The 24,861-nt window shown below is 43.2% G+C and overlaps 2 protein-coding genes across 2 annotated transcripts in view; one reads left to right on the top strand and one right to left on the bottom strand.

Moving 5' to 3' along the window:
- The window catches only part of mcf2l2 (MCF.2 cell line derived transforming sequence-like 2), a gene marked incomplete at its 5' end in the record, with an annotated part of 115,974 nt that extends 102,339 nt beyond the window's left edge, over nt 1-13,635 (bottom strand). Inside the window, one exon of the mRNA XM_079158007.1 lies at nt 13,557-13,635. Coding sequence (XP_079014133.1) covers nt 13,557-13,635 — 79 coding nt within the window. The remainder of the gene's footprint in view (nt 1-13,556) is intronic.
- A 1,957-nt stretch (nt 13,636-15,592) lies between these two features.
- Nucleotides 15,593-24,664, top strand: rfc4 (replication factor C (activator 1) 4). The gene is made up of 11 exons (XM_079158590.1): nt 15,593-15,718; nt 16,481-16,604; nt 17,338-17,416; nt 18,903-18,982; nt 19,101-19,220; nt 19,387-19,530; nt 19,609-19,729; nt 21,259-21,384; nt 21,479-21,559; nt 21,675-21,788; nt 24,299-24,664. Exons 2-11 carry the CDS (start codon nt 16,489-16,491, stop codon nt 24,392-24,394), a joined length of 1,077 nt encoding a protein of 358 aa, XP_079014716.1. The 5' UTR covers nt 15,593-15,718; nt 16,481-16,488; the 3' UTR covers nt 24,395-24,664.
- The last annotated feature ends 197 nt before the right edge of the window (nt 24,665-24,861 follow it).

The raw sequence follows: 24,861 nt of genomic DNA, 5'->3' as shown, positions 1-24,861 counted from the left end.
TCACAATACATTTCTATGTTAAATGTAGAGTAACCAGCCAAAGAGCTGCTTCTATGACTGTGTTGAAGTATCTCATCATTATGACTTTCTATCTCATAACTTCGACTATGGGGATGTTTTTATTATCAAGTCTAACTTAATTATTATTAACTTTTTTTTTTGGCTTTGCTGGTGGATTCGCGGACCACATCAAATGTCGTGGTCTTGAGTCTGAGACCGCTGATCTACAGTGAAAAACAAGCTGCAACACGAATCTTCATACTTTGTTTCTAGAGCAGCATAAAGGGACTACAGCTTGCATCCCTGTATTGTAAAGTGACAATAAACAAACCGTGTAACCTTGTAAAGCAATGTACACATGCATCATAATCCAATAATCCAATATAGTAGAAGTAATTAGTATTATAGTAAAAATATAAGAAAGTAAAATATTAAACCCATGACTTTTACTCATAACAGAGTCAATATATGTGACTTTCATGTCGAGTGAGTTATCACTACTGAGAGATGGAACAGAAACCCGAGTACAACTGACCCCCACACTGAAGTCCACCACTACCCCGGATACAACTGTCCTGACTGGACACTCGAGAGTGGTACCAAGCAATCCAGTACTCCATCATGTCCCGACTTGTTCTGGGTGCTGACCCTGCAGTAACAATTCCACTAGTTACAGAGTGTGTCAACATGTCCATCACTTACACATCACTGATCCCATGCTGCTGTCGCTGCTCGGAAACAATCCACACAGGCAGGAGGGGCCGCACCGCTACACCAGCGTCCAGTCTGAGGGCCACAGCAACATAACACACACACACACACACACACACAGGGGACACTACAGTCCAGTCCTCATGGCTGAGTGGTCTCTCTGAGCGCTGCAGGACCAGCCTTCCTCTTTAGTGTGACACGGAGAGAGAGAGAGAGAGAGAGAGAGAGAGAGAGAGAGAGAGAGAGAGAGAGAGCGAGAGAGAGAGGAATGTGAATGTTTTGGTCAGAGCGGGTCTGAACCTCTCCTGCAGCCTTGTGATCCGCTGAGCGGCTCATTTCTTACCACCGTTTACACAAATATCCTCAACAATAGTTCCCATCAGGCAGCAGGGACTTCCCTCCCCCTCTGCATCCTTCCCTGTTCACTCCCACCTTTCTGTGCCCCACCCCCAGAAAGGTTCTTTATGGCTTTTTAGTTTCATAACATGCTCTGAGCAGAGAATCTCCACATGCTGTTACTCCACCGTTTTTGTCCATGTGCCCTTCGTCCCCTTCACTTCTCAGTTATTTGTATTCATTCCTTTATTAACTTTTTCTCCAGTTTCTTGGAAACAACCCTCTTTCCTTTTTCCTCCATGTGTCCTTTCATACTTTGTCAGCACTGGTCATGTAGTGGAGACAGCTTCAGCCAAAGAGCTGCTGTATGCACTAGAAGCATTTAGTGCTGAGCGCACAAGACATTTACTGTAGCTATAATATACGTCGGAAGGAAAAAGACGTGAAGATATATATATATATGGCCAGACCCTGTGTGCTAAATAGAGGCCAACTTGTTACAGGGCTGTTAGAGGGACACTTCACCCAAGAAGTGAAAATGCATATCTTCCCTCTTGCCTGTAGTGCTATTTGTCAGAATAGTTTTGGTGTGAGTTGCTTCGAGATGTCTGCCTTCTCTTTAATATATTGGGACATGGTGGCACTCAGCTTGAGGTGCTCAAAGCGCCAAAAGATACATTTGAATAACTCAACAGCAATGTCTCTTTCCAGAAACTGCTCATAACGCTGGATTATCTTGAGAGTCCAGCTCATGAGTTCTATCTCACACCAAAACAATCTAGATGGATAAATACAGGTCAGAGAAAGATGTTGTGTTTTTGATTTTGGGGTGAATTGTCACTTTGAATGTTCATCTGCTATTTTTTGTAATTGTCCCAACAATATTTGTTCTTAAAAAACTTTAAAAGTGGTCACTGAAGGGGCTTGGGTGGATTGTGATGTGTGCGAAAGCGCTGTCTGAGGAGACACGTTGTGACTTTATTTATTTTGGACTTTTGCTGGTCATGGTGTTCTGAATTGGAACATTTTGATTTTGAAGGCTATATTATGGGACGGCACTCTCCTGATTTCATGAATTTCCTGAAAAGTTTTGGAAGATGTTTTGGACAGACGGGTTGACCCGATCTAGAATTCAGCACACAAATACATCATGAAGTTCCTGCAAAACGCAAATTTTAGAGTCGCCTGGGGAGGAGGGGGATATTCTGAGAAAGAAACTCAGATGTTGTCTTAGATTATGAAGTCATAAAACACTCAACCATGTTCTTTTCCTAAACCTAACTATGTGGTCCTGTTGCCTAAACCGAACTTCCTGTGAAGATGGAGGTTCATTTTGACGCACCGTCACTGACACTAGAGGTACGTAGAGCGTCATCGTTTGAAGTTTAGGAGCACGGACCAAGCTGCGTTATTTAATTCATTCATGTGAGAATGTGATGTTGTTTTTTCTTGCAAATGTACCTCTAATTTCAGAGAATGTCAAAGTTTCTTTCTCTGACCATCACCCCCCCTCCCCCGCCCCCGGCTCCAGAATCATCATGTTTTACCTACAGTGGCCGTAATCTGCCATCGTAGTTGTTGTTCTGTGTGTCTGATGAACGATCAGATCCTTTTGTAAATCTTGGGAGCGTTTCCATCAGCATGTCATGTGTGATCAGCTGATGTCAGCCAAAGACATGTGGAGCTAAATCATGGTGCTCTGGTAGCCACACAGCCTTCTGACTGCCTGTCTCTTGTTGTTCCTCCTCTAGACCTGTGGTGGAGACATTCCCCTTCCTGTTTATGAGGATCTGATCCAGCCGTGCTCTCACAGTCCCAGCTTTCTGTCTAGAGGTCGATGTGAGTATCTAGAGTTCCCCTCCCTCCCCGTGTCAACATCTGCTTATTTCTTTTCTTTTTCTTTTGCTTACGTCAGAGACCTGTTAGTTAGAAATATAACTTCAATAAATCACAGTTCTTAATGGCTTTGTTGTTCAAGGATGCCGCCTTGCAGGAGGAAATTCACACACACACACACATACACGCACACACATATACACGCACACACACACGCGCACACACACACACACAAAGGTAATCAATGTTCTACATCTGATTTCCAGTTACTGTACTTTATATCTGAATGCAGATGTATGTTTCTATATTTAGCCATGCTAATGAAACTACTGCACAGATCCAGTCTGTACAACAACAACAAGTCACACACTGAATATACATCGATAACAATATGTATGGATCCAGTGATGAAAGTGGGGTTTTGGTTTGAGTCTCGACACAGCTGCTGTTCAGTCAATGTGCACACTTTCTTGTCACTGCTTGATTTCCTCATGTTCCATCTCATAGCAGGTTGCCTTGACAGCAAGTCAAAGTGAATCTGATAGTGTTGGCTCCAAGAATAGAAGAATAGAAGTAGTTTTAAAAAAAGAATTGCGACGGCACGCAGCTAGCCTAGCTTTGGCATAAATATTGAGGTGACACTCAAAGAGGTGGAGGAAGGAGAGCAGGGTGGAGCCTGTAGGGATTCGGTGTCTCGTTCCAGAACACTTCCATAAGATGACTGTCTGGTGATGGAGCCTGAACGAGCTGGTCCTATTCAACAGCAGTGACTTTATCCATCATCGGCCGTCCTAACGGTGTCCTGTAATCATCAGCTGCAGGGAGGAGGCTCCATCACATCATGGCTTACATCAGCGCAGGCCTTGGCTACCTCCAGGTGGAAACAGTAGAACACCACAGACTTGAAATGATGAACCAAACATTCAAAGTCAGCGTCCCGTGAGGATCCACACCATGAGCACATGAACGAGTAATGAGCCATGTCTGCCAGCAGTCTGTGCCGGTTCATGTTACCTTCAGCACTTGAATCATCGATGAGCACACTGCTCCCACAGCTGAGAGGAACAGCTGTTGTTTTCCACTCACTGTTCAGCCAGATATTATTTTGAACAAGCTGCTTTCTAGATATCTCTGACACGGCTCGTCTGAAATGGATGGGGAAAAGCATCTGTATTCAACGCCCAGGACTATATTAGAGTTTATCATACAGTGGCACTTTTGCTTTATGGCCACTATCTGTGTTTTCATGCACAATGACAGTACATTTGTTTATTACGTAATCTATTTTAGGGGTCGCTGTATACAATTAAAGGCCCATCAAATCCTAATGAACCCCGACTTTAAAGCTTTCATTTTGTGTTGATTTTGGCATTGTTTTGGACACAAGTGTTGGTTTGTGGAAGTGGAAGCTTCCCTTCAGAAAAGCTCTTACTGCAGCAGGGTCTGACAGCGGGCCCAGCAATCTGACGCTGCAGGAGGCACTTCTACAGAACCTGTATGATTTTGACTGTTTTCGCCGGAATCTGACTCAGTCGCACCAATGATGAGCATTAACAATAACTATATGAACGTCTTCTCACTGATGATGTTCTTTACTGATGTAGGTCATTATAGAGGCATCAGTATCAAACTGAGAATTCTTCATGGTCATTTCCTAAAACAGATTTTAACAAATGTGACTTAAACAGGAGGACATAGTCCATTAGTTGAGGATTGTTTTCAGCGAGTTACGTCCGGTTCTCATTTAGTTTCCTACAGCAAACATACAGTAAAGCAGGAATTTCTACCCTGAGAGCTGTACGACTGAATTCCTCTAAGAGGATAAACAGCTTATTTGAAGGACATGTTTTTGAAGGAAACAATCGATGGTTATGCTGTGATTTCTTTCATATTCTGAAAAACAAAGAATGTATGAATTTAGAAATTGGTTTCATGCTTTGTGTTCCCATTATTAGAAATAATCTCATCATTTGTAGGGTAAACTACTGTGCTTTCAAGGGAAAGATGTGGTGATTGTGTTACTAAAGGATGCTTGTTACCATCTGGTTCTTGAGAGAGAAAATAATGAAATGTTTGACAGGTGGTGAAAACAAGAAGATGCTTCATGCTGACACTCATGTGTGTGTTATGGATGGCATTGAGGACTTGAGGATGTACACTTTCCATGTGAGTGTGAAGGTCTGCCCACATCTGCAAGCATCAGCACGGTGACTCACACATGCCCTCTGTTTAAGTCAGGGGTCAAACTCATCTTCAGTCTGGGCCGCATCAGCATCACGGTCGCCCTCAAAGACTGTGTAAATGTAACTCCTCCTAACATGTTGGTAAATAATTTCTCTGCATTTGATTATTGTTTATTCAAGTGTTAAATATTGTACATGCAGTTATATAAATGTAAAGATATATTTAAGTACATTTCTGTTATTATAACTTAAATCCTTTTAGTTTAGGGTTAAACCCACATTACTCTATCACACTTTAAAGAAAATAGCAAAGACAAATATCAAACACAAGCTATTACAATAACTTTGTTCAAAGCTTAAAATCCTTTCAAGGGTGCGTTTGCACAATCCCACATGAAGTATTTCATGTGTTGTAAAGCCACGTTTAAAGTCTTCAATGTACTCACAATACATTTCTATGTTAAATGTAGAGTAACCAGCCAAAGAGCTGCTTCTATGACTGTGTGTTTAAGTATCTCATCATTATGACTTTCTATCTCATAACTTCGACTATGGGGATGTTTTTATTATCAAGTCTAACTTTTCATTATTATTTTTTGTTGTTGTTGCTGGCGGATTCGTGGGCCACATAAAATGACGTGGCGGGCCTTGAGTTTGAGACCGCTGGTTTAAGTGAACACGTCCACCTTTGCACACAACCAGTGTATTGAAACCAGAAAGGTTTCTATTTGGCCCGGCTTCCTCCAGCCAGACTGGTCTGCAGTCAGTCAACACCACTTGGCCCACTTGATCTGCTCAGGATTGACCTGCTTACAAAGACTGTGAAATCCCAGTTCTCTCGTGGTCCAGTGGATCAGTTCTATTGTTCAGCTGCGTTGTTCTGAGCAGCGCTGGTCAGCTGGCCTCAGTCCATCTGACAGTACCAAAGACAAACGCTTTCCGAAGGATATGGTGACCCACCCTTCTCCACCACCACCCCCTTACCAGAGGCAGGAAGAGGAAGCAGAGAGAATACAGCTGTGCCGTCATGGTGGGGGGGGGGGGGGGGGGGGGGGGGTTGTCCTCTGGGTAATACCACAAACCCCCCAGCAGCTATCAGAGCAGAGCACCTGAGGTTACAGTCGTTGTTGATGGTGAGAAAACCTCCCTATGTTATTTCCTCCATGATGATGCACCCCCACAGGAGTTCCCCTCTAGTGTTGGTTTTGGACATGTCAGGGACGGCATGTAAGTTCCTGCTCATGAAATAAGATAATCCTTTCTTAGTCCCACAGCGGGGAAAGTACAGTGCAACAAGAAAAACTAAACAAATGCATAAACCTCCATGTTCACATGGAACTTGGTGGTTGACCCACAAACCTGGTGGGTCAGGTTGGGTATTCCGCCCTAACAAGGTGCAACCCTGTCTGCTACAAAATTGATTCATGACGAATCAAGTGAAACATATTTCCCAGATTACGAACGCAGTTTTAGAACACGTTGTAAATTGAAACAAAACAACAAAACAATGCTACAACACTACGTGGTTAGGTTTATAAAACAACAACACATCATGGTTTGGCTGAAAATGACCACGACAAAGAAAACAAAAACACAACAGAATGACTCGGCTCATATTGGACACAAACTACGGTCTCCTTGGTGACAACCCTGTGGGTTTTGATCCATCCACCTCCCTGCATGGACTCATTTGAAACTCATTTGTGATGACAAAATATGCTTCCCTGCTATCGTAATTCACAATGCAGTTTTGTTAGATGGGAACATTATTTTTAGGAGACAGAACTCCAAGAAGATTCTGTCAGTCCCTAAATATGATTTACTCTATGACTCAATGCATCGGTCAACTACAATAACACCAACATTGTTTTTCTTTCATACCAGCTCACTCATTTTACCTGTAATTACCACGATGCTCTGTTTCCTCAAGATGTCGTCTGATCCTGCCGACAGTACGAACACCCAGCACCCAGGCAAGTACAGACACTGCTTTTCCGTCAACAACGGCTTCCAACATCTGTGAAACACGTGTGCAGCACCAAAAGCCTTTGAAGCCAACATGTTGTGGCCATTAGCCAGACATGGTTATCATCCCTTCCTTTATTCCCCTCTCTCTCTCACAGAAATGTATGAACTATTTAGATGAAATGCGCAAAGAAAAAGTCTCAAAAGATTCCTTTGAGATTCTGCTTCAGTAATTTCAGCAAATGACTGAAGTTCTCAACAGGGTTAGTCCATTATACTGTAATACAAGGAGACAACAGGTGCTCTTCAAATTCCTCAAACTCATCTTACTTTCTGACACTATGTTTCCTTCAAATGACATTCATTTACTGCTGTTGACATGACCCTTCTACGCTCATATACCCAGTTTACATGGTTATCTCATCCTCATTCTACCACACAGAGCTGTAGTTGTGGTGTTAATGAATCGGTGTCTCTATGTGACAGACTCCTTCTACCTTGAGGGGGTCTCCAAGAATCCAGCATTATGGGTGGAAATGATATAGATTTATACTTTCAGTAAGGACAGGACTTTCCCTTCACACTCAAAGACATATTGTTCTCCCACCCTCTCAGTTGCCCTGGGCAACAAAACACCGCAACATTCGGCATCATCTCTCCCTACAGCCTGACCTTTTGCACCGGACAGTCTGAAGGTCACTGGTGAGGCCCCTGTAACACACCCTGCTTTGATAAACCACCAGTATAGGAGCAGCTCACAGACTGAGCAGCACTGTGAGGGGGGGGGGGGTTCAGTTCAAGGGAGCTTTAAATAACAAGAATACGATTGTCTGTCTGAGCAGCGGCTCTTTTCTGCAGGCCTTAGCACTAATCATCCTGACAGCACGCTTCAGTGGGACGAGAGGGGCCATTTTAGATCAGGCATCCTTAAAGCGGCTGTACATTCATGAATTAATCATGAGGGACGAGGCTCTATGACACATCCTGGTGCTGCTGTGATGTCATCGACCACCAATAGCGGACAGAGGGGGCTTTTGTGTCCGGGTGTGGATGTGCAGAGGAGGGGGAGTTGATGTCATCATAATAATACTAGAGCAATAACAGATTTCCTGTAATACACATAAAGCACAGGGAAGATGAGTTCCTATAGAGATTTTACTGCAAAGCCTGGAAATCCATTTTTAAATAGATCACCAGAAAGCCATCCCATTTAAAGACATGTTTACATACATCTTATTTCTATATGATGTCTGCCATGACATAGGAAAATAAATGTGTGTCACATGTTTATCAAATGCGGGAAAACCACTGCATGTGAAATTGCCCTACACTGTATCTGGTATGTGATAAATTAGCATGGTGTAGACATAAACATAATAATTTATAATAGCCTATAAATGTAAGACATCATGTGAAATCGTATCATGCATGAAACATATTCCACATGTGATAAATTCACAAAGACGTGTGGTTTTCAACAACACCTCAGAACACACTGAAATGCTTAAATGTTATTGACGGGATTCAGAGCACGAACTAGGCAGCAAACAACTCTACTCTTCTACATAAGCACACTGGGTCCAACCCAGCTGATCTCATCATTATGTATGTCAGCACAAAGAGTGGAGTTGTGATAGATTATCTGAGTCCATCAGTGAGTGCAGATGTGTGAAAATGATGCTTCGATCTCAAGAACCCCTTCGTCTGACAGAGTCGCTAAACATAATGATGGATGGAAAATATGTGGAAAAAATAATGTGCGGCTGCTAACTTAGTGCTGTGTTTAACAGTAAATGTCATGAAGCCACTACGATACATATTCTAACACTACTGACCTAAGCACACAACAAGCAAGTCCCACACATCCCTTTCCCAAGCAAACACAGCTCACCTGGTCTCAGATTTAGCTGAGGTGTTGAAGCTAAAGTCTGTTAAGCTGAGTGAAAGAAAGTATCTGTGTCACGATTAGGCTTTGCCTCTGTGTTCTGTGTGTCTGTGTTACTCCACTCTACCTGTCAGTCACTCCCTCAGCCTAATTCCCTTCACCTGCCTCTGATCACTAATCAAGCACTTCCCCCTCATCAGCACAACTCCTCTCACCTGTTCTTCCCCCTACATAAGCTCCTGCCCCTCAGTCATTCCTTGCCAGATTCTTGCAATGTCTACCCGCCCGTTCGGCTTGTCCAGTTACTGGTTTCCCTGTCTGCCTGCCCTGTTTCCTGTCCTGCTGGATTTCCTCCCCTCTTCCCGTGTCTCGTCCGTGGATGCCCCATTGTGCCTGTAAGTCTGCTGTTTGTTTTGAATTGTTCATTAAACCACTTCTACACGCTACTCTGCCTGGTCTGCGTTTGAGTCCTCCACCATGCCCCGTGACAATCTGCATGCTCAAATCTGTGCAAAGATCAGTTTAATTAGCAAGCAGAGCCCTTCTTCAAGGCAGCAGCAGGTTCAATGAGCATCACTTATCAGCCTGTCTATCACCTAAACTCAGTGGTGGGCCGTGCATTTTATACCTGGGCCTTCAGTGCTGTCCTGTAGCTGAAACACCACCTAATAACCTCATGATGGCGCCACAGCTACGGTTATTTGTTTCTAGGGGTGTAACAACACACGTATTCGTATTAAACCGTTCGGTATGAGGCTTACGAACCGAACAATACGTTTGAATAATACTAGTGCATTTGGAAAATACAGAAGCTTAAATTGTAGGAAATATAATGTTTTCTGCGCTCACTAGGAGACAACGGTCTGTGTGACCTCTGAACGAAAAAAACCACAACAAAAACAGCTGGGGCTCCGCGAGTGTTCTGGGAGGCTACGCTAACTAGCTTAACGGGAAAACAACAGCAGCAACATGCATTCTGCTACACACTCAAGGGCCATTCAGATATTAGATGTAAAAAAACAAACACAGTTGACTTACCAAATGCTGTTCACTTAAAGACAAACTCCATCCTCCTTTCTTTGTTGACAAAGAGTTTAATCCCACGGTTAAATCCCAACTCACAAATCCGTTTCTCCTTTTTCAGCCATTGAGTGTTAAAAAACAAAGCTAGGTAAAAAAAATTATAATCTACACCAAACAAAACGCAAAAAATGTCATAATTTCTTCCATATCTTTCAATTTGAACTCGATTGTCAGGTGCTCGCCCACTGACCAATCACAGCGCACGCTGCACCTCACTGCAGAGCTGCGCCTGGACACTGAGCTGCACGTAATGCTGACGTACTTGTAGGCCAGCTAGCAGCTCTGACACGTCAAAGAATACGGCCAACATGTCAAACTAAAGATCTGATTGGTTGAACACAATCAACAATATCGTCCCCATTCACTTAAACTGCACATGGATTCACTGGTGAGTCTGCAGGCCTCGGGCCTCTCTTCTACCTAGAGACACAGAGGTGAAATCTGATTGGATAAAAGCTCTACTTAAAACAAGCTGCACTGGAAGCAGAGCAACTGAGGAAAACAGTAGCTGTGCAATGAGAAAATAAGATAATGGGAAAATAATAAATTACAATACATGTAGTGTATTTAATAAAAAATATTAAATTATAAAATAGCTCTAACTTTGTGATTCTGTTTAGGCCAACAGAGAAGGCATTGCATGCCCTGACGGCCCACCACTGCCTGAACTTGTGTGGCTAAACATCAGGGGAATTGTAGTCCTGGGTGTATACTTGTTAAAGACACAGTGTCTGAGACAGTCAAGACACACCATATAATGAATAACACGATAGAATAGGCAACAATAGAAGCTTCTCTAACAGTGTACACTAGAAAGTCTACTTACACTACTAATGTACAGTAAAGGATATGAGCTAGATAGTCATTGTGCCATAATGTTGGAGTATGTTGCTACTATTTAGTTTATTTTGTATTCTTACAATATATTTAATTTTACAGTAGATAAGTGTTCTGGTGCTTTATTATCCCCACTAGGAGGATCATGTGATGTGTGTGTGTGTGTGTGAGAGAGAGATAGTGTCCAGGGCTAATCTCGCATTCTGCTGCAGCAAGCAGCATCAAATGATATTATATTATATAATGTTATATTATATTAATATATGGCTGCTTAGCCTATAAGTGCTAGAGCAGGAGGGGGAAACTAAATGTGCCTTGAAGCACTTCTAAAGCTGACTAATGAACACATGATATCTCTCTTTTATCATCTGTACACTAATGGAAATGGAAAAACAACAACTGCATGCTGAAACTTGTTTCTCAACAAATTAGCCAGCCAGGTTTCTTTTTAAATCAGGAAGCCACGGCTGACTGTCAAGAGCTGAGCTAATTGCAGTATAACAGTGCAGGATGTGTCAGTCACACAATATGAAGAGAGCGTCCCATGATCAATCTCCAGTGATTTAACACACAGCGAGGAGCGCTATCAGGTCCAGTTATATCAGTGATGTCCCATCGTTTGAGCCTGTAGCTCCTCCTGCTCTGTGTGTTCCACTAATGATGGGACAACATGCCAATCAGACGACAGGCTGTCTTCAAAGGGACTAAAGACATTAGAGAAAAGGTTTTAAAGTGAAGAAGGGGAGGAAGATTCCCATGATCAGGATCCCTGTAGTCCTGGAAATAGCTGTGAGTTTCAAACAGGATCAAGTGAGCTCCCTGCTGGTGAATAAACAACACTGTCTTGATGGGAAGGACAGAAAAATAGAAACGGGTATGTAGAGAGACACTCAACTTTCCTGAATTCTCCAGGTTCCTGATCATCAGGCGTAGTTTTGACTCCAGCTCTTTTCTGTTCAATGAGTCTTTCAAACTAAACTGTAAATGTTGTTCATTCAAGCACTTTGTGATGTGACGCTTCTGATGGTCATTGTGCCAAAGCCTTTACATATCCGTCTAGTATACCATCACCATTATGGATAAAGAGCTCCCTTTACAAACATTGTTCAAACCCACAGAACTTTATTTGAAATGATAGTTTCCAAAGAGTTCATTTTATTTATTTATTTATTTGTTTGTTTATTTACTTGTTTATTTACTTGTTTATTAATTAGTGATCCCATTGATCAAAGTGTTAAAGCGAGGTAAAGATGGCTGTCTTGATGATGAATCTAATGGAAATGAATTTGAACCCGGATGGGTTTTTGTTTATTCTGGTTGTTTTTTTGTTGTTGTTTTTTGCTCTCTTGTTTCTTTCTTTTCTGTAAGTACTTCATTTCAAGAGTCACATCCATGGTGTTTAACTCATCCTAAACACTTAGGAGCAGTGAGCTGCTGTAAAGCGCCCAGTCAGCAGCTCAAGGACACTTCGTCGATCGTATACCAATCGTGATTGAAGGAGGACCGGCTTGTGATGTATAATTCTAAAAATAGGCACGAGCTAAAGCATTTGTAATTGTCCGATGAAAATCCACTGCCAATAAACAAAACAAAAGAGATCATTTATACTGCAGTGGGGCTGAAATGATCTTCCTCTGCTGAAGGAGTCAAGGTGTTTGGTGAAAGTGTAATATAAGTGAGAAATACACCCATCCACAGAAAGAAACAAATATGCAGTTTAACTAACACCTTTACGCAGCAGCATCCCATGTGAGCCAGGCTCCCAACAAATCAATGCAGAGCCCCCTGCTCCACAGAAGCTAGCTTAGTTTCCATAGTTACGATCTGCACAAGCCCTCCTCCATCCCCCTGCCCCTCGCTCCCCTAGCTGTGCAATGCAGGAAGTGCAGTGATGGAGGATGCCGTGCGACAGTCTCCGGCATGGCACATTAACCTACTTCCCAACCGGTCGGGAGAAAATGAACCGGATGCAGAGAGGGAGAGGACGAGGAAGCGCAGGAGGAAAAAAGGACGGAGGGAGGAAAGGGAGATGACAGCGAGGCGAGAGGACAGAGGGGACGGATGGGAGGAATGGTGGAGATGCAGAGGGGATGGAGAGAAGGGAAATGGAACATGAGCAATGGAGAGAAGAGACGAGGAAAAGAAAAAAGAGCAAAGGAGAGATGGAAGGAGAAGGAAAAAAGGAGAGACAAGTATATAGGATAGAAAAGTGTAATGTCAGATTGTAAATCGCACTAGCAGAATTTCTAGTCATGCACTAGCATAAATGTTAACACATACTACTAATCTCATTTACAGTGAATGTATGAGGCATAATAGAGAATCCCCTGATAGACTAAACACAGTGGAATATGTTATAACCACAGAAAGATCAACATTGATCACACTTAAAGGCTCTCCTGTTCTATCCTGCTGACATACTTTCTCCTCTGCCCATGTGCAGAGCATCCCTCTGCGTCCCCTTCACTCAGTGGTCCTGATGAGAGGACGGAGATTCCCTGCCTCGCTCTCATCTGCTCTGCTTCTCTTCACATGTTCAACCAATTCACGGATTACCAGAAAAACAACATACAACCTGAAAGCGCATTGTACACTTCAACGGGCTCCCACGTTCATTTCCCCCCCAGCGGAAGCAAAAGCTCGTCTCAGATCTAACCATCTGTGAAATATGAGGAGGAAGATGAGGAGGAAAAGAATAGTGGAGAAATGTGACGACTTACCGACATGAGTGATGACACACTGCACCCTCTGTAGCAGCTCCTGGACCGACATCTCGTCTTCTCTCAGCCAGCACAGCATCTCAGGGTGTGGGGTTGCCTCCACCCTGCTCTATCTCGCCGCTCTATCTTGCCTCTCTCTCCGCTGCCACGCCTCCTCCCGTCACCCTTCCTTTCCCCAACAATCTTCCCTCCTTTTGCTCCCTAATCCAGTTTTCTCCTGTGAGAGTTTTTTTTTTGTCCTCCTCTTCTCTCTCTGCCGTTTCTTGTTTCTAGTCCTTTCTTCTTTGAGTTTTCCTTACATGGAGCCTCTCCTCTCCTTCATCACCCTTCTTCTAAAATCCAAACAATCACAAAGCCAGAGGGTGACGATGATGATGCCACTCCCAGCCTGTCAGCAAAATAGCAAACTTGCATATAAAATAATCCCGCTTGGCAAACAGGCACAGGTGATAACCAAGACAGAGAGTCAGGGAATAAAACAGCAGGTAGCTCAGCCAGTCAGTAAATAACATAAGAGGTCAGTCTCTGTTTAGTGAACAAAGTGGTAAGTTCATTTATCAAGCAGACAATAAAAAACAAAAAGTCAGTGAATAAAAGAGACAATTTCTTTCTCCTCCATCAAACTGGCCAGTTATTGGGGAAGAAACATCAACCACTCAGACAGTTCTTTTCATGATGCTGCAATATCCACAAGGAAGAAGCCTCAAACACAATAATCCTCACAGCAAAAAAAAAAAGGGGAAATTACTCCAACAAACGTCTGAGACATGCCAAACCTAGAAAAATGACAGGCTGCTCCTCTGGAAGTGTGGGGAACCTTGATTCAACTCCACTGACAGGGACACTCCCCAGGTTCCGGGTTGGAAAGCACTGCTGCTGATGCTGCTGCTGCCTTGATGCTGCTCTGTTTGCTCTCGTGGAGAAGCTGAGTCACAAAGACGGAAAACGAATCAGAGGGCTGCTGTACCTGCCTGCAGGGTGGAGGAGGGAGAGACGCAGAGGCCGGGGGAGGGTGGATGGATTGGGTGGGGGTTAATAGGCTCTTGGGGGAAATCCTGGTGACTGGAAGTACATGGATTGGAGCAGGTGGAACATTGAATCCATAAACTGAAGTATTAGTTTAATTAGATTCACGGTAGGGGAAACCACACATAACATTGTTTTAGTTTTTTTGAACAACATTGTTTGAAGGTTGAAAGGACAGTATCTTTTCTAAGTGTTTCACCATCATTAGCCTCACCAGAGCTCAAACAAAACAAATCAATAGCCTCCACCCATCATTCCTCATTCATGCTTTGGCTGCCTGGGTTCATTCTCTGCTACCAGGCTGCTCTGCTGATCCCGCTCCACATTTTGATGAGAGCCAACAATGCCAGGCAGAAACACTAAGCATCTCTCCGTGAAGCCCATGTCCACTGGGACTGTGGGGATTTCCTGGGAGACAACCATTAGCCAGAGACATCTGCACTCAGCCTCAACCTGTCACTCTGCCAGCCAATTACAGGCCCTGCTGAAGGCTTTCACACAACACAAGCAGAACATGAAGCTGGGTGATGTGTGCTGTACCCAGTATGGTGATTCAGCCAGTTAAAGCAGTGTTGTGCTCAAATGGGGAACATTGTTGACCTTTGCTTTTTAGTAAACTCCGATTTAGATAGATAGATAGAGATAGATAGATAGATAGATAGAGATAGATAGATAGATAGAGATAGATAGATAGATAGATAGATAGATAGATAGATAGAGATAGATAGATAGATAGATAGATAGATAGATAGATAGATAGATATAGAGGGACATTTTTTTATGAATGTATTTCATAAATAGTTGTGAATATAATAAGAGGAGATGGGGGGGGGGTGAAATAGCTTATAGGGAGAGGAGATCAGAGTAGGGAACAAGAGAGGAGAGAGAAAAAAGAGAAGAAAGGAATGGGAGGAGACGTCAGTGTGGAAAGGGAGGACCAACTCCAGCATCCGCGGCATCTGATTGGATGCCACGAAATGTCGTCGGCGGAAGTTACTTTCTCTGTCAGAGCGGGAAGAGCGCCGCTTCTTACACATGTCAACAAGCGGACAGTCATCAGAAGCAGCATCCCTGTTAGGCCTTGCTATAAACTCTGACAGTGGGATATTCTATCGGAACAGTGGTTGAGATATAAAGTAAGTGCTTTGTGTCTATCTGCGGAATCAACAGCTAACTATTGGCTAACAGTAAACAGGCCAGCTATCAGCTAGCTAAGTCATTGTAGCTAGCATTACCATTATGTGTAATGCTAGCTACAATGTATTTCATTGCAAATAAGTTACTGATAATGTGTCATTTGAATGCTAAACGACAACGGTAACGTTAGAACATGTTCGTTCTCTACATGGAGAGTCAGAACCGAGTCATTACTCTTTGAATTCACAGCTAACATGAAGACACGCTTCATAGAACGTGACTGAGATTACTGTGAGCTCCGTTAACTCTACTGCTCGCTACCAGCCTCTAACGGTGTTCTCTGAATAACTGAGTCATCCATTGTAAAATGAAACGTGTTGACTGTCACTCTTCCAATCAAACACGTCAAACTGACGTTAAAGTTGAGATCGTATTGTAGGAATAACTGATGGAATTATTTGGTGATATCAGACGTTTTTATTTTATTTTAAATGGAGTTTGGCACTTGAGCAAACCACGTTTCACTTCCACATTGTATGCAATGCAGTGCTCAGTGGTGTTGTGTTCATCACAAAGTTGTAAATGCGACGTGGTATTCTGACTGTATACTCAGCCGCCTCTGCTGGTTAGTGTGATCACTGTGACAGATGAGCTGATCATCAGCATTGTGCACGACCTGAACCGGAGCCGAGTGAGTGTGGCCAGCAGGGGTATCTGTGCTGACACTTATGCCTGTTTGTCCCTGTGTGATTCTGCTGCAGGAGGAGTCATGCAGGCCTTTCTGAAAGGAGCAGCTGTTCAGTCTACCAGACCTCAGAAAGACAAGGCAGCAGCAGGGCCCAGTACAGAGAAGAAAGACAAGCCTATTCCATGGGTAGAAAAATAGTAAGTGTGAACCACAACAGGGTCAAAAAAGCACTCGGCACTGAAGAATCAGATGCCACCAGAGTAAGGAGCAGCTTACTGTGAGACTCCTCACCTTGCTGGCTAGCTAGCGTTAGCTACATAGCAGATCGGGACAGACTGAATGCTGCTCACTACTGAGTCGCCCCCGTTTTGTCTTTATCTCTCATAACAAGAGATGACACCTTGCCAAAAAGCAGAGTGTGCACAGTATTTCTTTCAGCCTGTAAAACTGTTACATTCACTACAAGATAGCAAGCGCAAGCTGGCTACCTGGAGTCACCTTAGATCGATACAGTGTAGCTGTTAATGTCACAGTCTGTGTAGCTGTTAGCATCACAGTCTGTGTAGCTGTTAACTGTTAGCATCACAGTCTGTGTAGTGAAATGATGTTTTAGCATCATAGTTGTTCTGCTCTGTGTTATATTTAGTAGTTTCACATAGAAACACGAACAAATAGAAACACATCTCATATAATGTAGTCCAGTACAACACCACCCCTCACTATGACCTCCGTTTTAAACAGAACATGTAATTTACACATTTTCAACAATGTGACCAAAAACTGAACATTAAAAATACAAGTAATGGCAGGGCTGCTGTATACAGGTGTTCCTAATACAGCAACCACTGAGTGTATATAATGCGGGCTGAGGATGAATCCCCAGCACATAACGCGCTCGATAAATAACAGGCTGTGTTTTTGTGAATCCAGCAGGCCAAAGTGTGTTGCTGAGGTGGCCTTCCAGGAGGAGGTGGTAGCAGTTCTGAAGAAGTCTCTGGAAGGAGCAGATGTACGTATCAGACTAACTTTTAAAAGTGGTTGCCAGGCTGGCACCGAGGCATCGGCTTTTGGTTGCCAAAACTGAAAAAACATTATTCTGCTTACTGCTCTCATTATATGAATCATTTCTGTCATATGCATTGAATGTGTTGTAACTCTATTATGATGTTCGTTCTGTACACATGACATCTATCACACTTCTGTCCATCCTGATGGAGGATCCTCCTCTGTTGCTCTCTAAGGTCTCTTCCTCTTTTCTCCCTGTACGGGGTTTATTGGGGGAGTTGTTCCTGTTCTGATGTGAGGGTTCCGGACAGAGGATGTCATATGTGTACAGATTGTTAAGCCTTCTGAGGCAAATTTGTGATTTTGGGCTATACAAAATCAATGTAATTGAATTCACTTTAACAGCAGTGTTTAAATGTCACTAATGCAACACAAATATTGAAAATGTATTTATTGTGTGGAGCATGAATGTTAGTTAGTCCTGATGGGCAGGTAGCTCCTCCCATCAGTGTATGAATGGGTTAATGATGACATGTAGTGTTAAATTACTTTGAGTGGTCTGAAGACTAGAAAAGAGAAATACAAGTACAGTCCATTTACCTATTTCATATCTATTTATTAGTGCTGGGCAAGTTAACGCGTTATTATCACGTTAACGCATTAATTAATTAATGCCGGCAATTATTTTATCGCGCATTAACGCAGTTTTATTTATGATTGTTAAGCGGACATTTGTAACACAAGAACCGGGCAGCGAGCGGTGAACAGCTGTTTGTGTGGCGTCTCTTCCTTCTCTTCCTGCTGCTGCCGCTAACAAATTGTAATCGTTGCCCAGCACGTGTTAAAAATTGGTTGCCACTGATGACAAACAAAAGCCAAGAATTGGTTTGCAACCGTTACTGTCGAGCCCTAAATGGCTACTGTGTTGTTTAAAGGCTGGATTTTACACTTTTCTTACGTGAAAATTGTAAAAAGATATATATTTTTTAAAAGATAAGACCAGTATGATTCAAAGTTGTTCTTATTGTGAACAAATCCCATGAAAAGAATAAAACCAATAATGCATCAGTCCATCTCTCAAACCTTATGACTTCACTTCCTGTGCACTGAGCCCCAAAACCCATCGCGTCCTACTGAAGACCAAGTCTTCCACCCACGGGTGCTGCTCGAGTGAGGATTGGACGGTGAATGTGGGACTAAATATACTACAATGTAGAGCCAGGCCATAATTCAAAATGATCATTTATTGCCTTTCAAGGGAATCATTTTGTGATGAAATCATATATCCAGAATTCGTGGTACACAATTACATCATCTAAATTGATCATAACAAGCACATACTAACACAAATTACAGAGAAAAGAAAAGGCATTTAGTGAACAAAGGAAAATAAACCAGTGCTCACATAATCTATCTAAATCCTGCAGTCTTTCTGTAGTTCTACAAAGCCATGAAGACATCGTCTCACTCGTGTTTTGTTTCAATCACAGCTTCCCAACCTGCTCTTCTATGGCCCTCCTGGAACAGGAAAGACCTCCACCATCCTGGCTGCTGCCAGAGAACTTTATGGGTGAGCGAGCAGGCGTTTCAGCTCTTGGCATCACCAGAAGGCTTTAGTGTTGGTTTGATCATTCGCCTGCTTTCTCTTGTATGAATTCCGTCGTCCTCTGCTGTCGTCTCTCCTCCAGTCCACACTTGTACAGACAGAGAGTGCTGGAGCTCAATGCCTCCGACGAGCGAGGCATCCAGGTTGTCAGGGAGAAGGTGAAGAACTTTGCTCAGCTCACCGTGGCCGGGACTCGCCCAGAGTGAGTCAGTGTTGATAGCTCAAATGCTCAAATACAGGGCAGTTTTCCTGAGAGTTGCTGTGTAACAACCATCTGAATGTACCTTCATCGTTTTCAGATGTATCGCTCTCACTAAATGTCTACTACTGCTGTAACCTCCCGTCACTGTGTTTTGCTACATTCGCAGTGGGAAGCCATGTCCTCCTTTTAAGATCATCATCCTGGACGAGGCGGACTCCATGACGGCACCGGCTCAGGCCGCTCTCAGGCGAACCATGGAGAAGGAGTCCCGCACCACACGCTTCTGCCTCATCTGCAACTACATCAGCAGGTGGGCTGACCCATCGTGAACACGCAAACACAAACTCTCTGTGTGACCGCTCCTCACCACTGTGTCTGTGTTCTCCAGGATTATTGAGCCGCTGACCTCCAGGTGTTCCAAGTTCCGCTTCAAACCTCTGGCCAATCAGATCCAAGAAGGGCGCCTGCTGGAGATCTGTGAGAAGGAGAACCTCAAGTACACCAAAGAGGTAAATGATTCATTGAGCCGATCAGAAATCCTCATCTCATAAGTGAATTAGAGCGTATCTATGAACAGCTGACTCACTGATCAACTGGCCAGTATGAACAGGAAGAATAATTACAGCTAGAAAAAACACTCATGGGCCCGACTATATATTTAAAGACAGACTTGAAAAAATGTGAACCTATTCTTTAAGGCAGGGGTCTCAAACTCCAGGCCCGCCACGTCATTCTATGTGGCCCGTTAAAAAAGAGTTAAAAGTTAGACTTGAGAATACAAATAGTCATAATGATGAGATACTTAAACACAGTCATAGAAGCAGCTCTTTGGCTGGTTACTCTACATTTAACATAGAAATGTATTGTGAGTACATTGAAGACTTTAAACGTGGCTTTACAACACATGAAATACTTCACGTGGGATTGTGCAAACGCACCTTTGAAAGGATTTTAAGCTTTGAACAAAGTTATTGTAATAACTTGTGTTTGATATTTGTCTTTGCTATTTTCTTTAAAGTTTGATAGAGTAATGTGGGTTTAACCCTAAATTAAAAGGATTTAAGTTATAATAACAGAAATGTGCTTGAATATATTTTTACATTTATATAACTGCATGTACAATATTTTAACACTTGAATAAACAATAATCAAATGCAGAGACATTATTTACCAACATGTTAGGAGGAGTTACATTTACACAGTCTTTGAGGGCGACCGTGATGCTGTTGTGGCCCAGACTGAAGATGAGTTTGAGACCCCTGCTCTAAGGCATTCTGGTTTCAGGTCAAATGAGTATGTTTCCCTCTGTTCATGACTACAGGTCTGGATCAGCTGTGAACTTCTTTCACACCTCAGAGAAGATGCACTACAGGAATGCAATACTGTTTGTTCTTCTGTAGTAAATGGGCTACAACTGCATTTCGTGTTGCACAATGACCATGATCCTTGAATCCTTGAAAGTACAAGAATAAGATTGGTCACTGCCACAAATTCACTTAAAAGATTACTTCACCGCCCAAACGACCATTTGTGCGTCAGTTACTCACACTGTTACCTTGAAGTCTTCAGGAAGTCTCTCATGCCTCGAGGGTGAATCTAAAAACTTGATGAATTGAAGTAAATGGGGCCACATTTATAACAACAGCAAAACTATATGAAAACATCTGTTGACGAACTCACTCAACTCATTTAGTATAATCTAAGTCTCATTTAGAGAGGCGCTGTATCCCTCCTGTTCATCCTGCCTAGTTCTGTTGGTTTGAACAGTTCGTCAACTAAACAATGTTTGGGAATTGTTTTTCTATGCAGCATGCATTTCAGCTCCGTTTCTCAACCTTTGCACACATGTCTCATGGAACACATTCACTTCTTCTTTTAACCAAATGCTGCGGTCTACACCGGCCACTTAACAGCACACGCTTCATGCGTGTAACTGCAGCCTGCAGGTTCTCTTTGGGCTCCAGGTCTGGCAGAGAACAGCGACTGCCTTCTCTGTTCAGCTGGTGAAGTCGATGTTCAACTGTCTCTCTTCATCCAGAGCATAGCAGCCTTGGTGAGGGTGTCTGACGGAGACCTGCGGAAAGCCATAACCTTCCTCCAGAGTGCTGCTCGCCTCAACATGGACCGGGAGATCACAGAGAGAGCTGTCCTCGACATAGCCGGGGTGAGACGTCTTTCTTGCTGTCAAATAGGAGACTTGATTTTTATTTTTATTTAGCAGTCGTGTCATCTTGTTGTCGCGTTCTCTTTCACTGCAGGTCGTCCCTCCCAAGATGATTGACAACCTGCTCCAGATCTGCTTCACAGGCACATTTGAGAAACTAGAGGTTGCCGTCAGGGTAGGTGTTCTGACCAATGTGCGGCACTCTTGTTTAGTGTGACGCGGTTTTATGTTCTTACTCGTTCAGGACAAAAGACTTTAAAATATTGAAATGTTGAACGTCTCCCCGTCAGAACATGGTGGATGAAGGCTATGCAGCCACACAGATCCTGAATCAGCTCCATGAGTCTATCATAGAGCAGGAGCTGAGCGACAAGCAGAAGTCAGCCGTCACGGAGAAGATGGCGGTAAGCGATGTGACGCAGCGCTGCTGTTTTGACTTTAATATTGAGTATCTAATCCAATCTGATACGTATATTTACCTAAATGTTGATTAGATACATAACTGACGCATAATAATCGTTTTCTTGATTCAAATACTACCTGATCAAAAGCATTGAGTTGATGAGCTTAAATTATAGGTACAACAGTGTGTGACATCTGTAAGACAGACTACCACAGCAAGCCTAATGAGCAGCATCTAGAGTTTAGCAAAAATGATTGTAATGGTATCGTGCAACCTCAGTGCCTCTGCCCACTGAAGCCGATGTGGAAGTCTTACAACCTGCATTATCTCCTGACCACTAGGGGGCGACTCCTCTGGTTACAAAAAGAAGTCTGATTGTCTGGAAGTCTGAGAAAATGACTCTACTTCTCTCTTGATTTATTATACCTCACTGATAAATCATGATGTTCATTTAGTAAATGATGGTCCATTTAGAGTCAAACAGACCATAGAGCAGGGTATGCTTTAGGGCGGGGCTAGTGTGATTGACAGGTCTCTACCAGAGACGTACTGGTGCATCTCAATGAATTAAAATCGAAAACTTAATTTATTTCAGTAATTCAGTTCAAAAGGTGAAACTCATATTATATAGATTCATTACACACAGTGATATATTTCAAGTGTTTATTTCTAACAGCTTACAGCAAATGAAAACTCCAAACTCTGTACCTCAGAAAATTATGGACCTAAACCCCAGAGAGAGTCTATGGACCTAAACCCCAGAGAGAGTCTATGGACCTAAACCCCAGAGAGAGTCTATGGACCTAAACCCCAGAGAGAGTCTATGGACCTAAACCCCAGAGAGAGTCTATGGACCTAAACCCCAGAGAGAGTCTATGGACCTAAACCCCAGAGAGAGTCTATGGACCTAAACCCCAGAGAGAGAGTCTATGGACCTAAACCCCAGAGAGAGAGTCTATGGACCTAAACCCCAGAGAGAGTCTATGGACCTAAACCCCAGAGAGAGAGTCTATGGACCTAAACCCCAGAGAGAGAGTCTATGGACCTAAACCCCAGAGAGAGTCTATGGACCTAAACCCCAGAGAGAGTGTCTATGGACCTAAACCCCAGAGAGAGAGTCTATGGACCTAAACCCCAGAGAGAGAGTCTATGGACCTAAACCCCAGAGAGAGAGTCTATGGACCTAAACCCCAGAGAGAGAGTCTATGGACCTAAACCCCAGAGAGAGTGTCTATGGACCTAAACCCCAGAGAGAGTCTATGGACCTAAACCCCAGAGAGAGAGTCTATGGACCTAAACCCCAGAGAGAGAGTCTATGGGGTATTGTCAAGAGGAAGATGAGACATCAGACCCAACAATGCAGACGAGCTGAAGGCCGCTATCAAAGCAACCTGGACTTCCATAACACCTCAGCAGGGCCACAGTCTCATCTCCTCCATGCCACGCCACATTGAAGCAGTAATTCATGCAAAAGGAGCCCCGACCAAGTATTGAGTGCAGACTGTGTACTGTACATGGAGATACTTTTCAGTAGGCTAACATTTCTGTATTAAAAATGTTTTTTTTTAATTGGTCTCTAATATTAGAATTTTCTGAGATACTGAATTTTGGGTTGTACCACACTTCGGTTACCACCGTGGGGTTTGTTAGCACAATGACACCAGCACACTCGGATACAGTTTCTCAATGTCTTTATTCTTCCACAGTTCAGTCTGTCCACGGCCGTGCACTCTCCTGCAGCGCCTCCAAGTGCACCCACCGCGGATGCTCTGTGGATTGTCCGTAGTCTTTTCCGCAGCTCTCCCAGCCTGCGTCTCCGGCTCTCCTACCGTCCCTCGCTCCTCCGTCACTGTTTGTGTGTTTATAGCAGCGAGACACAATCAAGGATTGATTCCAGCTGAGGCTAATTAAGCCTCTTCCCGGCACCGTTCCCTGAACCACTCCCCCACTCTGTCCCCTCTGCAGCTGAGCCCAACCACGCCCAGCCACCACATGGGTTTTCATTAGCTGTAAGCGATAATCATCAAAATTAAAAGAAATAAACGCTTGAATTATATCTCTGTGTGTAATGAATCTATATAATATGAGTTTCACTTTTTGAATTGAATTACTGAAATAAATTTACTTTTCAATGATATTCTAATTCATTGAGATGCACCTGTATACGACGTCTCTATGTAACTCCTCCGCATTCCAAATATGGTCACTTCCGTTCATTGGTTGCAAAAAAGCCAAGATGGCGACGGACAAATCACCAAACTCGAAGGCTTCGAAACATCCATCCCCAAACCAATGAGTGACCTCATGATAACTACGTCCACTTCTTAAATAGTCTATGGTTCATACCCATTCATACACCGAGATCGACTTAATGCAAGTCATATATTTGTTATTTTTAGCTCCACAATACTCCGTTATGTCATGTATAGCTGATTCAGATGGACTCTACATCCATCTACTCTCTCTATACGTACATTCTCAGTTTGTGCTTGTGTTTCCTCTCTGGTTCAGGTGGTGGGTAAGTGTCTGACAGACGGTGCAGACGAGTACCTGCAGATGTTGAGTCTGTGTTCACTCATCATGCAGCAGGCCTCCCAGAACAACTAGACTCCACAGGAAGAGGGGTGCCATCAGCTTCCAGCAGGACCGGGACCTCAGACCTTCACTCGGTTTGTTCACAGCTGTGGTTTGAGACGTCCACCAGAAGACACCAAGTGATGGTGGTGTCTCACCGTCAGAGACCACAGCTGTTCCTCTCTGGATTTAATCTTTCAAAACCTCTGTTGAAATCACCCATCAGATGTCTCTTTATACCTTCTCATTCATGTAACTACTTACCAACAGAGCTTTGTACACTTTTGCATTTTGTTAAGTAATAAATAGTTTTGTATATTTTCATTGTTTTCTTGAAGTCATTGCTCATGATTAGGACCAACACCAAATCCACAGCAAGAGTACCTTCACAAATGTAAACGTGTTATCGGACTCATCATGGCTCATCAAGCTTTTCTGCCCCTTGACTTTATTTGGTCTCAAACCTCTCATGACCTCAGCAACTATGAAAAGAAATTATT

The sequence above is a fragment of the Pholis gunnellus genome, assembly GCF_910591455.1.
Source record: "Pholis gunnellus genome assembly, chromosome: 4".
NCBI lineage: Eukaryota > Metazoa > Chordata > Actinopteri > Perciformes > Pholidae > Pholis > Pholis gunnellus.
The sequence above is the reverse complement of the archived record's forward strand: the minus strand, read 5'-3'. Positions and strand labels throughout refer to the sequence as shown.

Bases quoted from the DNA above. Each gene is read 5' to 3' on its own strand.
- rfc4 (XM_079158590.1), top strand. From the start codon at position 16,489: ATGCAGGCCTTTCTGAAAGGAGCAGCTGTTCAGTCTACCAGACCTCAG. The intron at 18,983-19,100 runs GTGAGCGAGCAG...TCTCTCCTCCAG, and splicing joins GCTGCCAGAGAACTTTATGG to TCCACACTTGTACAGACAGA. The intron at 21,385-21,478 runs GTGAGACGTCTT...CTTTCACTGCAG, and splicing joins CTGTCCTCGACATAGCCGGG to GTCGTCCCTCCCAAGATGAT.